Source organism: Ictalurus punctatus, chromosome 12 (assembly GCF_001660625.3).
Source record: "Ictalurus punctatus breed USDA103 chromosome 12, Coco_2.0, whole genome shotgun sequence".
Lineage (NCBI taxonomy): Eukaryota > Metazoa > Chordata > Actinopteri > Siluriformes > Ictaluridae > Ictalurus > Ictalurus punctatus.
The window spans coordinates 31869573-31888091 of record NC_030427.2 but is presented as its reverse complement, the minus strand read 5'-3'; the positions used below and the strand labels follow the sequence as shown (position 1 = coordinate 31888091).

The 18519-nt window shown below is 38.3% G+C and overlaps 1 protein-coding gene across 8 annotated transcripts in view; it reads right to left on the bottom strand.

Moving 5' to 3' along the window:
• Positions 1 to 3604: 3604 nt before the first annotated feature.
• The window catches only part of LOC108272973 (uncharacterized), a 37625-nt gene continuing 22710 nt past the window's right edge, over positions 3605 to 18519 (bottom strand). For 3 of the 8 annotated variants that reach the window (XM_053683934.1, XM_053683933.1, XM_053683935.1), the window contains 13 exons: positions 16618 to 17058; positions 14564 to 15004; positions 13049 to 13495; positions 11367 to 11813; positions 9889 to 10335; positions 7496 to 7756; positions 7113 to 7364; positions 6790 to 7035; positions 5779 to 6036; positions 4885 to 5187; positions 4302 to 4571; positions 4106 to 4207; positions 3605 to 3976 (listed from right to left, as the gene is read on the bottom strand). In XM_053683934.1, the coding sequence (XP_053539909.1) occupies positions 3910 to 3976; positions 4106 to 4207; positions 4302 to 4571; positions 4885 to 5187; positions 5779 to 6036; positions 6790 to 7035; positions 7113 to 7364; positions 7496 to 7756; positions 9889 to 10335; positions 11367 to 11813; positions 13049 to 13495; positions 14564 to 15004; positions 16618 to 17058 (3982 nt within the window). In that variant the 3' untranslated portion in view covers positions 3605 to 3909. The remainder of the gene's footprint in view (positions 3977 to 4105; positions 4208 to 4301; positions 4572 to 4884; positions 5188 to 5778; positions 6037 to 6789; positions 7036 to 7112; positions 7365 to 7495; positions 7757 to 9888; positions 10336 to 11366; positions 11814 to 13048; positions 13496 to 14563; positions 15005 to 16617; positions 17059 to 18519) is intronic. The other 5 variants (XM_053683937.1, XM_053683936.1, XM_053683939.1 and 2 more) reach the window with 5 other exon arrangements.

Sequence of the window (18519 nt, the reverse complement as noted above, 5' to 3'; positions counted from 1 at the left end):
ATATCTTCTTCTTCATCTGGTTTTAATAGCGGGTGGTAAACCAATTTAAGGTGCATTACCGCCACCTTCTGGACTGGAGTATGGGCAGCAGATTGGCAGGAGGGAAAAAACGTTTTAATAACATAAATAAATAAATAATAACTATATACCATACTCAATTACTATGGTCTCTCACTTATCTCAGTATTTTCAGATAATTTATTAGGGGATGGTGCATTTTCCAGATGTTTTCCCAGCAACTTCTCTTGTGCCATGTTTTACTTTCCAATTTCTTCACATACCCCAGCATGTTAGGAAGTTGTGGTCAGAGCACAGGGTCAGCCATTATACAGCACCCCGGGAGCAGAGAGAGTTAAGGGCCTTGCTCAAGGGCCCAACAGTGGCAGCTTGGCAGTGCTGGGGCTTGAACCCCCAACCTTCTGATCAGTAACCCAGAGCCTTAAACACGCACACACACGCGCGTACGTACACACGTGTTTGTTGTCCAGAATGGCTGCATGTGTATTAAGTGAGAGCAACCCAAGGCCAAGACGGCCTTCTTGATCGGTTTGTAGTGGGGTTTTTTTTGTATCTCCAGCTCTAATGCCACCTCCCCAGCATATTACTTCAAAAAAGCGTCCACTACCCACCACAGACTGGTAGAAGATCTCTAACATCTAACAACTGTGAACATTAAAGGACCTGACCTTCCTCAGAAAGTAGAGTCTGCATTTCTTTTTCCTGTGCACAGCCTCTGAATTCCAGTTCAAACATATCAAACAAGAGTTTGCCATTTTCAGTTCAAAATAGATCATATAAACAGATCAATCTAATGCAAAAATTGGTAAAGAACATGATCATTTAAATAGATAAATAAACAAACAGAGAGAAAAAAGCATTAAATTGATCAACCGTCCTGTAAATATGATAACAGGTGATAATACCTGCAATTCCTTCACCCTTGAAATGTATTATTTTCCATTTTAAATCATTTACAGTGAATGTAAAAGTTAATGTAGGATAAATATGATGCATTTATGAATTTGAATGAAATAATATGCATTTATTATTACAGGAACAAGCATGGCGATGGGGTGAAAGAACAGCTATGACCGAAGGTAGGCTATTTTTCTTTTTCTTGTTTCACAGGTGTAGTGTACCCGTGCATACTAAGTTTATGTCTCTGTATGTTTAGAGGGAAAACTGAGATATTTAAATGTAGTAATTTTTTTCAGCCCTTCTAAGTGCATTTGAGCAGGCAGGACTGAATTATTCTGTAGAGCAGAGGCATTAAACTGTGCGAAGGGATTGCGAGTGAGATGAAAAATACCACAAAGCAAATACGTAAAAGTCGGAATCAGACCTGACCACCTTCAAGCATTCTGACTCAACGGATACGAAATATCACTGAAGAACACACCAAAAAGATCATGAGCACACAAATGGTTCGGAATTGAACTTGATAAGGGATGGACCCACGATGTTCACAGACATCAGAGACGAGATGGTGTGGACGAGAAGAGGTGCACGCTGTGAGCTACAAACGAGATTGATTTTGGAGAAACCCTGCTCAAGCTCCACTGGAGATTGGTGTGGTGTTCACAGTAGCCAACAACTGCCTCAGTTCGTCTGGAACTTTATATTTGAGTCCCTGTTCTTCCTAAAAGCCTGATTGACTGTACTATGAAATTCTGGGCAGTCAGTCACTACTTTCAAAGCCCTGTGCAGGTTGACAACGTTTAGCCTCATAAGCGCTTCTAATTATATGTAATCCACCAATACTGCATACACATATCACGTAGGATTAAAATAGGATATAGTGTTTATTGGGCTATGACTGGGGCCCACTGGGCCGTGTTAAGTTCTTCGTCCGATACCAGTCACAGAACCAGAATTTGGACGCTGCAGTGACTGATTTCCTCTCATCCAAGCTCGTGAAGAAGTCACACCGACACCATTGTTCAGTGAAAGCTTCTTAGTGTAATGATACAGAAAGCATAGTATACATACAAAATATTGATAAAGACTGATAAATGTCCATTGGAGCAGGTAACAGATGAAATCAAAACATCTATTACGTAGGTTCGAGTGATATAAGAACTAAAGACGTCTAGTCTTCCAGATAATAAGAGGAAGAAGTACCAAAAGAGAGAGGGGGTGAAAGGGGGGGGGTGATTAGGAATGCTCAAAACAACACATACCAAGAACAGAAAACAATTTGGTTCCAGCACTTCATGACACAAACTAGAGAGCTTCATAATAGAGATACAGAGATCATGCCTGAAACTTATCACTAAGTGTCAGAATTCAGATCAATATCTCAAGAAATAATAATAATAATAATAATAATAATAATAATAATAATAATAATAATAATATCATATAAAATAGGTGAGGAGCTGAGAGAGAGTTGCCCCTCCCCCACAGGGAAAACAACTGAACATCTTTTCCTGCTGGAGCTCATTCTCTCTCTCACAGCTCCATCTGACTGGAGGAGCAGCAGTTCACAGCTGGACATCAACTCAAGGCAAGTAATGTTTTTTCTCCTTATCTTTACACATAGTTATAAATCTGTTCTGTAGTTTAATTAAATTAAATCGTTAAACAGAGCTTCAGCTATACAGTTTAAAGAGAAGACAGCTAACTAGCGGTTAGCCCTAAGATTAAATCTACCAAAAATTATTTAAACTGAGATGTAGTGAGTAGATACTTCTTTTGAGTAAAATCTAACATGTTAAAGTACAAGGCCAAAGGTTTACTTCTTCCTGTAGACCTTTTTGTTTGTATTTTTACACCCATTTCCCGCCAAAATGTTAGCTTTCTAGCTAACATGCTACTGAGCAGATTATTTTAGTTTAGCACAGCATGAATTTTATTTAACATGAGCTTAAAATAGACATTTTGTCTGTTTTAACGAGTTTCCTGAAAGTTTGTTGGCTTTAAATCACAGCATTTTATTTGAAGTTGTAAATAGCTGATATTTTTGTATGCTTTGTAAAGCTCTCAGTGAACATATATCCCATATATCCCAGTGAACACTAGCTTGCTGCTAGCTGAAGTTCAGTCAGTTAGTTACACAAGATGGTGGATAGTTACACAAGATGGTGCTGTCTGTCTTACCTCAGCGGCTACGAGCGCGCGCGTTACTGCTGCCGATTCAGAGCCGCTTTCTGAGAGAAGTGTTTTATGTGACGTGTTAAGAAGTTGTTTGTCATCAGAATGAGCGTTTTGGCCGTTTAACAGAGAAGGTTTTCTTACCAAATACATTAAATCAGCTCTTCACTTTATTGCTGCGTGCCTCAGTGTGTTAATTCTGAGAGGTATAATTCAGAAAAAATGTTTTTTATGTTTCCAGTCGATGCTAAGTGAGCTGAACTAAGACCTGAAGACACAGTTAAATAAAATACAATACTTTTGCTTGGGAAAGATTGATCTTTGTGTATTTTATATATATATATATATATATATATATATATATATATATATATATTATATATATATTGCTGTGTGCAATGTCAGTCGTGCATTTCTTTCTTTAGTTAATTTCTTTCTAATGAACTGACTGTATAATTATCAACATGTATATTTTAAAACATTAGATTAAGAAAGATGTTGAAGTAAGATATCGAGGTAAACATGTGTATTGTGAAGTCAAAATATCATTAATATTCAGAAAAAAAGAAACCACACACACTTTTCCTTTCCTTCTGACCCCTTCAAAAAAACACTGAAAATAAAATAGAAATTGGTACATACCACGTTAACAAGACATGAAATTTTAAAATAATTGAACTGACAAAAGTTCCAACAGAACCAAAAAATAAATGTTATAAAAAACTAATAGGAGAATAATGAGGACTATTTGTTTAATTCTTTCCTCGTTATACTGTTTAGGGAGAGGTGTGAAAACAGGACACTCATCCACAGTCATCACCAGATCTCGAAGCGCTTGTCTTTTCGGAAAGGCTCAATATCAGTAATTCTGTTGTTGTGGAGTCTGAAGACACAACAAAGATATTCAAACTTTCATTAAACAGGTCAGTCATTACATACACATTACTTCCATACCCATCTATATACATACAGTATATACAGTGTCTGTGTACAAACACATACACAAACCTACCGAACTGTCTGTATGTTCCTGTTAGTAGAAACGACCGTGTAGATTCTTCCAGCTAAACCGTCACCTATGTCATTGTGACTCAGGCTAAGGAAAAGAACAAACCTATAAATACAATGAGCACAGTGTAACTGCAGCTAACACACACACACACACACACACACACACACACACACACACACACACACAGCATACTCACTCCAGGACAGCTGCTTTATGCAGGTGTGGGAACAGCAGCTCTAGGCTGTGATCAGTGAGCTGGCAGTGGCTGAGGTCCAGTTCAGACAGACCTTCAGAAAATTCCAGAAACAATGCTAGTGATCTACAGGCATTGAGGTCCAGAGGGGTCTCACTGAGGTCCATCTCTTCATCCAGCGCCTGGGAGAGGGACATAGCATGCCTCACACAGTCTGACTCATTCACCACATGAAGACGGGCCAGGAACCGGAGCAACAAAGGTTTACTACAGCTGAGTAAGGATGAGAGAAAGAGAGACAGTTAAAACTTTTAATATACAGTCACACATATTCAAGTTAGTAATTAGTCTCAAGTAGTCTCTATGCAATAAAGTGTACAATTTCACTTTAGAGCTCAGTGGCATTAAAATACTGTATGACTTCTACTGGACTGGTTAAAAATAGAAAGTTGATCTTAAACTGTACAACTTGGACAACCTGCCTATGTGACTTAATTGAAAATGCATCTTCTAGCCTGTAGCCACAGTGTCTAGACACAGTAGTTTGTCATTCAGACTTGAGCATTATCCTGTATGTGTGTCTCACCACAGTTTCACACTATGTAGAATGAGGAAGAGCATGTCCACTCCAGTGTCCTCCATCTCACAGTGCACTAGAATGAGCTCTGTATGTTGGAGAGATTTCTGAATGGCAGTGCTGATGTCTCTGCAGTCCTCAGTGGTCAGATGCAGAGTGTTATCCTGTGTTTCTGTGGTCAGATCCAAACCAGTGCTACAAGAGAAGTCCAGTCTGCTCTGCAGAGCAGAGAAAACTGCTGCTACTGCCCCCTGCTGGATCTCAGAGATACTGCAGCAGTGGATCAACTTCAACAACAGGACCCTGTCAACACTGAGAGCAAGGAAAACAAGCATTTTCTTTGTTACACTTATGTATTTTTTAATTAGTGGTGCTTGAAAAGCACTACTATTGTTCTTCGGCATACTTATTATAAATATTATTCTTCTTCTGCCACTTTTTTTTCGGCGCGTAACTAGTCCCGCACCGTTTGTCGGAGATCGACGGGTGAGGTGTCAAATCGATCGGCTTATTGAGTAGAGGTGTGCTATGACTTTTGGTAGCGATTGTAATGTCGGCATTTCCGGTACGGAAGCTCAAAGTCAGAAAATTTCCCATAGACTTGCATTGAGTTTTGAAAGTATTGGCACTCTAAAGAGAAAGCTCTAAAAGTTTTGCCTCCGTACACATTCGGCTCTAAAATGTATTGGCACCTGATCTGTTCGGCACTCAGAAGTATTGGCACCCTATCTGTCCGGCTCTCGAAGGTATTGGCACCCTACGCGGGTCGGCTTTTGAAAGAATTGGCGCCCCGTCCCAGTTTCGCCGCGTCAAGCACCACTCACATTTTCTTCAGGAAATGTACCGGTCTAGTTATTACTGCAATTTCTATTACTCTAAAGTGGATTGTGAACACTGAGTTACCTGAGCTGAGAAACTCTGTTGAACAGAGGGAGAATCTTCACCAGCTCCCCCTCTGGTATGGAGGTCCACAGCAGGCTCAGAGAGACAGAAGTACAGTGTTGGAGGGTGAAGCACAGGGCAGTACAGTGGTAAGAGTCCAGCTCTGTATTGTTCAGGTTGATACAGCTGTGTGTTGAACTCAACAGACTGGACACACAGTGAGCAGAGCCAGTCTCATAGATCTCTCTGATGATTGACAGCACAACACTGGGGTTCAATCTGTAGAGGTTACAATCACATCCATACATAAATTTAACGATAAATATTATTCTTCTGTTAAACCAATACAGGAGAGGCAATTCTTTTTATTTATTCCTTTTCTTTCCACAAGGTTTATTAATTATTAATATTTAACGATATGAGCCTCTGAGTACTGAGTGTGGATATATTATTGTTCAACATTGAAGATATGTCCATTAAATAATGCATTAAGATAATAGTGTATCTGATTATCATAAATGTTTACGTGTGTCATTATTGGTGCATTAATATGTGGTACATTTCTATTCCAGAAACCACACATATAGTAAAAGGTGTCTTTGGAAGCAAGAGTGCCTGATCACATGATGTTTGACTAATAAAGATGATCAGACAGCCATAAGAGTTGCTTCATCTTGAATCAGGCTCACTTTACTCAAACCGGTGTTCATGTGGATGTGACTTCATCTATTCTTTTACATAGCTTTGAGTCTTTGGAACTTAACACAGACTCTGAAAGTGCATTACCAAGCAAAATTCACTATACCTTAGTATTACTGTTATAAAATTATAATTAGTTTCAGTTTCGGAAGGATGTTAATGAGTTATGTACAGTAGGTATCTAATATTGTTCAATAATACATTATTCAAAAGTAAGCAAAGAAACATTTTAGATGTAACCCACCTAATAGTCTTAAATTGCTACTCAACATTTAAAGATTAAGTATGAAAGCAGAAATTCTTTCAAAGGAGATTACATGTGTATCTTCTTACCGTTTAAACTGAATTTCAGACAGTAGAGGAAGAATCTGTCTGGCATGATTATATGTGATTTTGCTCTTTCTGATGTTCGCACTAATGCAGCAAACTCGCTGCTGGAGAAAATAGATAAGCTCCTCCCAACTGAGAGAACAGGAAGTCAGGTCTCCTCCCACCTTCTCCAGGAAAAAGCGGGTCAGTTCCCCATCCTGCACCTCACACAGCAGACTGGTAAACTGCTGGAGAGTCTCTTTCGATAATCTACACACATACATGATGTTTATAAATGAAAAATATTCACCATTTTTATATGATAAAGATGTTCACTGTAAACTGACCTGATCTTTAAATTCCCAGGATGACACATGAGGCTGATGAGAGAGTGAGCCTCCATCCTGCACTCAGTGAGATTCACACAGTGAACAGTCCAGATGTTCAGGAGAGAAGACAAACTGCTCAGAAATGTGAAGATCTCTTTCTTTGGGTTTATGCTGTTAAGCCTCAGACAGAGCTCCTCAATGACCAACGAGCCACCAGCTCTCACTGCTCCAAATGCTCGGACCATCCTCCCTACCACACGGTCACTCAGGCTGACAAGCGTTCACCAAACACATTCATTAAAGGGGATTTCATGGTCCAGCTCAATTTCACTCATGCATACTAAAGCTTAATGAAGTTATATAACCTGGTGTGAAAATTAAGAAACTGATTAATAACATACCAGAGTTTCTGTAGGTGTGTGATGTGTCTGAAGAGAAATCTGGCCCCTCGGAGAGAGATGGCTCGGGGTTTCAGAGTGAGTTTGACTTTGGAGTCTGAGAGACGTAGCACTTTCCTCACAGCCCTGCACTCACGAGTGGTTAAAACCCAGTCTATAACGAAGATGAAGTCCATCGCAGCAAAGAAAGCTCTCACCAACTTTGTATCTTCTGCGCAGTCAACAACTGCTTTACTTAAACGTGGAATGAACTCTTCTTCACATCTAAAACAGACAGGATTAATGTAAAACTATAAATAGGACATCTTCTAACTTATTGTTCTTAAAATTCCATAAATAACATGTTAGAGGTGATGCAGTGCTGCTATAAAGTTTGTGAACCTTTTACATTTTCTGCATTTCTGCATAAATTTGATCTGAAATGTGATCAGATCTTCATCTCAGTCAGAAAACTCAGTAAAGAGCACCCAATTAAATAAACAATGCAAAAACAGAATTTTTTATATTTATTTATTGAGCAAAATTATTAAACATTACATATCTGTGTCGGAAAATGTATGTGATCCTTTGCTTTCAGTAACAGGTGTGACCCTCTTGAGCAGCAATAACTTCAACCAATGGTTTCTGGTCATTGGTGATCAATCCTGCACAATAGGCTGGAAAAATTTTGGCCCATTCATCCTTACAAAACTACTTCAACTCAGTGATGCTGGTGGGTTTCCTTGCATGAACCGCTCTTTTTAGGTCCTTCCACACCACAAAATACGTTAATTCCAATTGCATGCTACATCAATCTAATTAGTATACACACAACATAATAACTACGAAAGCTTAAACTGTGCAAAGAAAGTCCGTTTTTATTCAAAATGAGTAAATGATTGAAACTTGCAAATAACAAACAAAGTTCACCTTAATAAAAAAGTATTTAAAATAAAATTCTAAGACTGCAGTGCAAATAAAAAAGTACACAAACATTGCAATTACTGGGCAAATTACCTTCCTCCTCCCATCAGCTCCCCGCTTCCCCAAAAAGAGCTCCTCATCCAAACATCACACTACTTACTTACTTACTTACTTACTTTCACTCACTCACTCACTCACTCACTCACATTCACACTCACTCTCTCTCTCTCTCTCTCTCTCTCTCTCTCTCTCTCTCACACAGCCACTGTCTGTCCAGAATTAAGAAGCACTTTTCAGAGGTGACAGTGACACTGCTGCTACATTGACACGTCTTCAAATCACAGCGCCCGCTTGGCACAAAATGCTGAATTAAACCAATAAGATACAATGCAGCAACCATTATTTCAACAAATCGATATCTTGTCAAAATTCAACACTTCCTTTTAGTCTTCTCTGCACCAGATTGATAGTGCCGTCTCTTCATTTTCAAACATTAACGCACACAACTGACACAAGCAATTAAATTTATCAAAGTTATTGTTACCAAACGTTACTGTCTGAACCCATGGCATGAGGCCCTCTGGTGGCCATGTGGCCCGATGTACCCACTTATGTCGGTTATTAGGTAGGGCTGGCCCTGGGTGTTACCATAGGGTTCTTTGTGATCTCCCATGATATTTTTCCCAGTGCCCCTGGAGTGATTTTCATTGAACAACCACTTTTGGGGAGAGTAACAGCAGTGCTGACTTCCCTCCACCTGCCTCAACTTTAAAGAACTTTCAAATTTATACTTAAAATCAAATAACATGCTGTAAGACTACAAAATATTTAACTTTTCAAGATGAATGAGAGAAAAATATTAGCAGATTGTTCAACTTAATTTTCCATAGTAATGAGCAACTTAGGACTGTTTCCATTAGGAAAAAAATATTTGGCTTCTGTTTATTAACATGTCTCAGTAAAAAACAAAAAGCATTAACAAGCAAGGGTCTATGGGATGAACTGTGAAGATGCAGCATTCAGATAAAACCTGAGGTGTGAGATTTAATATTGAAACATTTTGGTTCGGGGCAGGTGTCCCAGTAAAGTATTTTGTCTATAAACACAGGGACTTTGTAAACTTACTCTTTAAACCTGGCAAAAATAAATATAAACTATACAGTTAAATTTAATTTGCATTCACTTCAAGAATTGTTAAAAACAAAATTCATTTCATGCATTGTATAATTTTCATCTGCAGTCCCCCACGTAGCTAGGTAAGATAGCTAGCTAGCTAACAATGACAATTCAGATCAATAACAGGGGTTGAATCTCAGGTAATGCCGTATTCATGTGAAGGAACAGCATGTAGCAGCAAACTGATCACAAACAATAGTCCTGTATCCATTAAATGATCAGCAGGTGAACTTTCAGTGCTACATGTTTCCATCACTTGAGTTCATAGCCTGGATCTCATAACTGATATAAACTGATTTTTGACTTTGTAAACTTACTGTTTAAACCTGAGGTGTGAGATGTAGGGCAGACACTGAAGGAAACTCCTCACTTCACTCTCTTCATCTGAGCAGTCTCTCAGCTCCACTGGTTTCTTCTCTGTTTGGAGTTTCAGCAATTCTAGGAGGAGGGAGACTTTTCTCTCTGAGAGGTTTATGTACCAGACTGCAGGACCTGACTGGTAAACTGGCAGCAATGCTGGAAGGACTCTCCTGCCTGTTTCACTCTCATACTGCTTCACACGTGAGTACAGATCCAGCAGGAAATCACTCTGTTCTTCTTGGAATCCATGAAACTCTTCACCAAAAGGGAATGTGTTGTAGCTGCACACTGATGCCAGAAGCTCAGTAAAACTCTCTCCTTTATCAGATTTACAGTCGACTGCTGCGATGCTCAGATTCAGTAACAACTGGATGGATGCAGTGGATTCAGAGTCTGAATCAAACCTAGTTGTATAAAAATATTACATTCCTGAGCAACAATACCACAAATAAAAACATACAGACATTGAAAAAGTGCAAGGCCCACTTAAGTCTCATAGCAGACACCTTAGCAAGGACGTAATGATGATCGTCACCTGACCCAGTTCACTAGTGCATGTGCACCAATAAACAAAGTAGTAAATAATTTCACTTCAAATTCATATTCATTTTGTTTATGAATAATAAACAACCTGCTGATTTAGTCACATTAGTCATCCTAGTCTCTCCCTCCTCATCGTAACGGTAAACTCCCCAACAATTGTTCGTTCTCCCCCTGCTGGCCAGTCTGTGGTGCAGTAACATCACATCACATTTCACACACAGACAACACGAACCAGACAGCACTCTTTCATATCTAGCTGGTATACTCACAGGTGAGCGTTTACCTTGTGTTTTTATTTTTATTTTTCTTGACTCCTGATATAGAAAATGATGATCTACATAACGCAGTAACTTGGGTGACTGATGAAATGTTCTAGATATTTACACGTGGGTCAATCAGACCGGGACTGTTAGTGTCTAGTTACATCGGGGCTTAAGATCTATTAATTAAAAGAGCTAATATTCATTAGCTAGCTAAATCACATGGAAGTGTATTTAGCATAGAGACGTTTTTGTATTAAAGGCACTGCTGATTTGGCAAAAATAAATATAAACTATACAGTTAAATTTAATTTGCATTCACTTCAAGAATTGTTAAAAACAAAATTCATTTCATGCATTGTATAATTTTCATCTGCAGTCCCCCACGTAGCTAGGTAAGATAGCTAGCTAGCTAACAATGACAATTCAGATCAATAACAGGGGTTGAATCTCAGGTAATGCCGTATTCATGTGAAGGAACAGCATGTAGCAGCAAACTGATCACAAACAATAGTCCTGTATCCATTAAATGATCAGCAGGTGAACTTTCAGTGCTACATGTTTCCATCACTTGAGTTCATAGCCTGGATCTCATAACTGATATAAACTGATTTTTGACTTTGTAAACTTACCGTTTAAACCTGAGGTGTGAGATGTAGGGCAGACACTGAAGGAAACTCCTCACTTCACTCTCTTCATCTGAGCAGTCTCTCAGCTCCACTGGTTTCTTCTCTGTTTGGAGTTTCAGCACTTCTAGGAGGAGGGAGACTTTTCTCTCTGAGAGGTTTATGGACCAGACTGCAGGACCTGACTGGTAAACTGGCAGCAATGCTGGAAGGACTCTCCTGCCTGTTTCACTCTCATACTGCTTCACACGTGAGTACAGATCCAGCAGGAAATCACTCTGTTCTTCTTGTAATCCATGACACTCTTCATCAAAAGGGAATGTGTTGTAGCTGCACACTGATGCCAGAAGCTCAGTAAAACTTTCTCCTTTATCTGATTTACAGTCGACTGCTGCGATGCTCAGATTCAGTAACAACTGGATGGATGCAGTGGATTCAGAGTCTGAATAAAACCTAGTTGTATAAAAATATTACATTCCTGAGCAACAATACCACAAATAAAAACATACAGACATTGAAAAAGTGCAAGGCCCACTTAAGTCTCATAGCAGTCACCTTAGCAAGGACGTAATGATGATCGTCACCTGACCCAGTTCACTAGTGCATGTGCACCGATAAACAAAGTAGTAAATCATTTCACTTCAAATTCATATTGATTTTGTTTATGAATAATAAACAACCTGCTGATTTAGTCACATTAGTCATCCTAGTCTCTCCCTCCTCATCGTAACAGTAAACTCCCTAACAATTGTTAGTTCTCCCCCTGCTGGCCAGTCTGTGGTGCAGTAACATCACATCACATTTCACACACAGACAACACGAACCAGACAGCACTCTTTCATATCTAGCTGGTATACTCACAGGTGAGCGTTTACCTTGTGTTTTTATTTTTATTTTTCTTGACTTCTGATATAGAAAATGATTATCTACATAACGCAGTAACTTGGGTGACTGATGAAATGCTCTAGATATTTACACGTGGGTCAATCAGACTGGGACTGTTAGTGTCTAGTTACATCGGGGCTTAAGATCTATTAATTAAAATGCTAATCTACATTAGCTAGCTAAACAACATAGAAGTGTATTTAGCATAGAGAAGTTTTTGTATTAAAGGCACTGCTGATTTGGTAAAAATAAATATAAACTATACAATTAAATTTAATTTGCATTCACTTTAATAACTGTTAAAAACAAAATACTTAAATTAAAAACAAACAAAAAAAGCCAACAATATGCCTTTAACTTGTCTAACATTAGCCAGCTAATAACCAGTGTTAGCAGGTTCAGGGTAAGGTAGGTAGCTAACAATGACAATTCAGATCAATAACAGGGGTTGAATCTCAGGTAATGCCGTATTCATGTGAAGGAACAGCATGTAGCAGCAAACTGATCACAAATAATAGTCCTGTATCCATTAAATGATCAGCAGGTGAACTTTCAGTGCTATATGTTTCCATCACTTGAGTTCATAGCCTGGATCTCATAACTGATATAAACTGATTTCTTTATTTTAATGATTCTGTGTGTGTGATATAAATTACTGTTATGATTTATGTTAAGGCTCCAACATAGGATTCCAACCTCTAGAAAAAGTCTTTAAATACTGATTTAATATTGAACATTTTGGTTCGGGGCAGGTGTCCCAGTAAAGTATTTTGTCTATAAACACAGGGACGTTGTAAACTTACACATTAAAGCTGAGGTGTGAGATGTAGGGCAGACACTGAAGGAAACTCCTCACTTCACTCTCTTCATCTGAGCAGTGTCTCAGGTCCACTGGTTTCTTCTTTTTTTGGAGTTTCAGCACTTCTAGGAGGAGGGAGACTTTTCTCTCTGAGAGGTTTATGGACCAGACTGCAGGACCTGACTGGTAAACTGGCAGCAATGCTGGAAGGACTCTCCTGCCTGTTTCACTCTCATACTGCTTCACACGTGAGTACAGATCCAGCAGGAAATCACTCTGTCTTTCTTGTAATCCATGACACTCTTCACCAAAAGGGAATGTGTTGTAGCTGCACACTGATGCCAGAAGCTCAGTAAAACTCTCTCCTTTATCTGATTTACAGTCGACTGCTGCGATGCTCAGATTCAGTAACAACTGGATGGATGCAGTGGATTCAGAGTCTGAATAAAACCTGTTTGTAAGAAAATATTACATTCCTGAGCAACAATACCACAAATAAAAACATACAGACATTGAAAAAGAACAAGGCCCACTTAAGTCTCATAGCAGACACCTTAGCAAGGACGTAATGATGATCGTCACCTGACCCAGTTCACTAGTGCATGTGCACCAATAAACAAAGTAGTAAATAATTTCACTTCAAATTCATATTCATTTTGTTTATGAATAATAAACAACCTGCTGATTTAGTCACATTAGTCATCCTAGTCTCTCCCTCCTCATCGTAACGGTAAACTCCCCAACAATTGTTAGTTCTCCCCCTGCTGGCCAGTCTGTGGTGCAGTAACATCACATCACATTTCACACACAGACAACACGAACCAGACAGCACTCTTTCATATCTAGCTGGTATACTCACAGGTGAGCGTTTACCTTGTGTTTTTATTTTTATTTTTCTTGACTTCTGATATAGAAAATGATGATCTACATAACGCAGTAACTTGGGTGACTGATGAAATGCTCTAGATATTTACACGTGGGTCAATCAGACCGGGACTGTTAGTGTCTAGTTACATCGGGGCTTAAGATCTATTAATTAAAATGCTAATCTACATTAGCTAGCTAAACAAAATAGAAGTGTATTTAGCATAGAGAAGTTTTTGTATTAAAGGCACTGCTGATTTGGTAAAAATAAATATAAACTATACAGTTAGATTTAATTTGCATTCACTTTAATAACTGTTAAAAACAAAATACTTAAATTAAAAACAAACAAAAAAAGCCAACAATATGCCTTTAACTTGTCTAACATTAGCTTGCTTATAACCAGTGTTAGCAGGTTCAGGGTAAGGTAGGTAGCTAACAATCACAATTCAGATCAATAACAGGGGTTGAATCTCAGGTAATGCCGTATTCATGTGAAGGAACAGCATGTAGCAGCAAACTGATCACAAACAATAGTCCTGTATCCATTAAATGATCAGCAGGTGAACTTTCAGTGCTACATGTTTCCATCACTTCAGTTCATAGCCTGGATCTCATAACTGATATAAACTGATTTTTGACTTTGTAAACTTACTGTTTAAACCTGAGGTGTGAGATGTAGGGCAGACACTGAAGGAAACTCCTCACTTCACTCTCTTCATCTGAGCAGTCTCTCAGGTCCACTGGTTTCTTCTCTGTTTGGAGTTTCAACACTTCTAGGAGGAGGGAAACTTTTCTCTTTGAGAGGTTTATGGACCAGACTGTAGGACCTGACTGGTAAACTGGCAGCAATGCTGGAAGGACTCTCCTGCCTGTTTCACTCTCATACTGCTTCACACGTGAGTACAGATCCAGCAGGAAATCACTCAGTATGTCATAATAATAATAATAGTCTCTATATTCAGTAAATGTGATCACTTTCTCCACTGTCTGCAGGATGTTTTGTGGTTGGTGTAGAGCTGCTTGCAGACACAAATCCAGTAGAAATGTTCTATATCTCTTTTCTGGTTCTTTCTCTCCCTGTTTAGAGTCAAACCTGGAGAAAAGTGAAAGACTCACATTATTACAGTACACAACATGGAGAACATCAGACACACAGAGATTGTAGTCTCTATCTTAAAGTCTCTGAAATGTTAGAAACTAACTGTGATGAGTCACTAAAGTTTCTTTTTCTAGTTGAGTAAAAATATTAAGGATCTATTGCTAGAACACAGAGGGTCTCTTAGAGACACTAAAAGAAACCCTGCTTGGAAAGTAATAATGTAAAGCACTTAAGCAAGTCTGAAGTCACTGCCTTTAAACACAAACACTTGTCTTTAGGGTAGAAAAAAATCCACTTTGTTTATTTTAGCAAGCTGCACTGTGTCCCAGGACTTACAGGTTCAGATCAAATGATAAAAACAAGTTCATAAAAATTACAATAAACAATTGAACAATAAATGGAATTAAATCAAGGACATTTATGGAAGAAAAATCTTAAATTTCAGAATAAAATATCAACTTAAAAATTACTTTGTTCAGTTTCATAACCAAGCATATTTATTGTCTGGGATTTTAATTTAAAATCAAAACTAAACTAAATCCTAAAACCGTGCTTTAATCAGCTGTGACGCACAGAGCACTAAAGTACGTCTGAGGAAACTGCAGAAACTTGCACGTTAAACCTTGATGTACGGAACATCTACATATCCCAGCCCCAGGGATGTGCACAGACATATTGGGGGGCAGGGGCTCATGCACCGATAAACAAAGTAGTAAATCATTTCACTTCAAATTCATATTGATTTTGTTTATGAATAATAAACAACCTGCTGATTTAGTCACATTAGTCATCCTAGTCTCTCCCTCCTCATCGTAACGGTAAACTCCCCAACAATTGTTAGTTCTCCCCCTGCTGGCCAGTCTGTGGTGCAGTAACATCACATCACATTTCACACACAGACAACACGAACCAGACAGCACTCTTTCATATCTAGCTGGTATACTCACAGGTGAGCGTTTACCTTGTGTTTTTATTTTTATTTTTCTTGACTTCTGATATAGAAAATGATGATCTACATAACGCAGTAACTTGGGTGACTGATGAAATGCTCTAGATATTTACACGTGGGTCAATCAGACCGGGACTGTTAGTGTCTAGTTACATCGGGGCTTAAGATCTATTAATTAAAATGCTAATCTACATTAGCTAGCTAAACAAAATAGAAGTGTATTTAGCATAGAGAAGTTTTTGTATTAAAGGCACTGCTGATTTGGTAAAAATAAATATAAACTATACAGTTAGATTTAATTTGCATTCACTTTAATAACTGTTAAAAACAAAATACTTAAATTAAAAACAAACAAAAAAAGCCAACAATATGCCTTTAACTTGTCTAACATTAGCTTGCTTATAACCAGTGTTAGCAGGTTCAGGGTAAGGTAGGTAGCTAACAATCACAATTCAGATCAATAACAGGGGTTGAATCTCAGGTAATGCCGTATTCATGTGAAGGAACAGCATGTAGCAGCAAACTGATCACAAACAATAGTCCTGTATCCATTAAATGATCAGCAGGTGAACTTTCAGTGCTACATGTTTCCATCACTTGAGTTCATAGCCTGGATCTCATAACTGATATAAACTGATTTTTGACTTTGTAAACTTACTGTTTAAACCTGAGGTGTGAGATGTAGGGCAGACACTGAAGGAAACTCCTCACTTCACTCTCTTCATCTGAGCAGTCTCTCAGCACCACTGGTTTCTTCTTTGTTTGGAGTTTCAACACTTCTAGGAGGAGGGAGACTTTTCTCTCTGAGAGGTTTATGGACCAGACTGTAGGAACTGACTGGTAAACTGGCAGCAATGCTGGAAGGACTCTCCTGCCTGTTTCACTCTCATACTGCTTCACACGTGAGTACAGATCCAGCAGGAAATCACTCAGTATGTCATAATAATAATAATAGTCTCTATATTCAGTAAATGTGATCACTTTCTCCACTGTCTGCAGGATGTTTTGTGGTTGGTGTAGAGCTGCTTGCAGACACAAATCCAGTAGAAATGTTCTATATCTCTTTTCTGGTTCTTTCTCTCCCTGTTTAGAGTCAAACCTGGAGAAAAGTGAAAGACTCACATTATTACAGTACACAACATGGAGAACATCAGACACACAGAGATTGTAGTCTCTATCTTAAAGTCTCTGAAATGTTAGAAACTAACTGTGATGAGTCACTAAAGTTTCTTCTTCTAGTTGAGTAAAAATATTAAGGAGCTATTGCTAGAACACAGAGGGTCTCTTAGAGACACTAAAAGAAACCCTGCTTGGAAAGTAATAATGTAAAGCACTTAAGCAAGTCTGAAGTCACTGCCTTTAAACACAAACACTTGTCTTTAGGGTAGAAAAAAATCCACTTTGTTTATTTTAGCAAGCTGCACTGTGTCCCAGGACTTACAGGTTCAGATCAAATGATAAAAACAAGTTCATAAAAATTACAATAAACAATTGAACAATAAATGGAATTAAATCAAGGACATTTATGGAAGAAAAATCTTAAATTTCAGAATAAAATATCAACTTAAAAATTACTTTGTTCAGTTTCATAACCAAGCATATTTATTGTCTGGGATTTTAATTTAAAATCAAAACTAAACTAAATCCTAAAACCGTGCTTTAATCAGCTGTGACGCACAGAGCACTAAAGTACGTCTGAGGAAACTGCAGAAACTTGCACGTTAAACCTTGATGTACGGAACATCTACATATCCCAGCCCCAGGGATGTGCACAGACATATTGGGGGGCAGGGGCTCAAGCAGAAAAAAGGGCACTTCTCATAATTATTTATTTTAAAATCTTTTTTATACAAAACATTAAATATATAAACACCACTCTGACTTCCTTACCAACTTATTTTAATTCCCTCACACACACCCAGTTGTTTCAGACTCAACAGATTTCTACAAAATAATCAGTTCACTCAGAGACCATGGTCTTCTTTAATATTCACTCTCTCACACACACACACACACACACACACACACACACACACACACACACACACACACAATAACTGATGGTGACAAGGACTTAGTTTCACATTTGATGGAGGGCTGTCTGTATCATGTAAAGATCTCTCAGCATATAACAACCTAACAGATCTGATAGTTGTTAAATAAGGAGCGTACGATCAAAATGAAGAAGTTACGGTTTAAGGCAGGACACTTTTTTCATGTAGTGGTCAATTTTGAGATTTCGGTCTATTTTGCTTCCATGTCTTGTTTTATTCTAATGGAAAGAAAACTTCCAAAATACACATTTAGATGGTGTTTATTCTAACTATTATCCTCTGTCTGTTTGCATCTGTAGATTTCTTCTAAATTAACCAAAACAAACTAATCTGCATATTTAAACATAACTTTTCAGGGGAAAAGTCTCCTGATGCAAGTCATTAACTGGGGAAGTTCTGTAGTGATGTGCTTTAGTTATTTTGTTTATCCTATTCACCTGTGCTTTGTTAAATGTATACAAATTAGCGCATTTGAATTAGTTAACACCTGAGTTGAATATTAATGT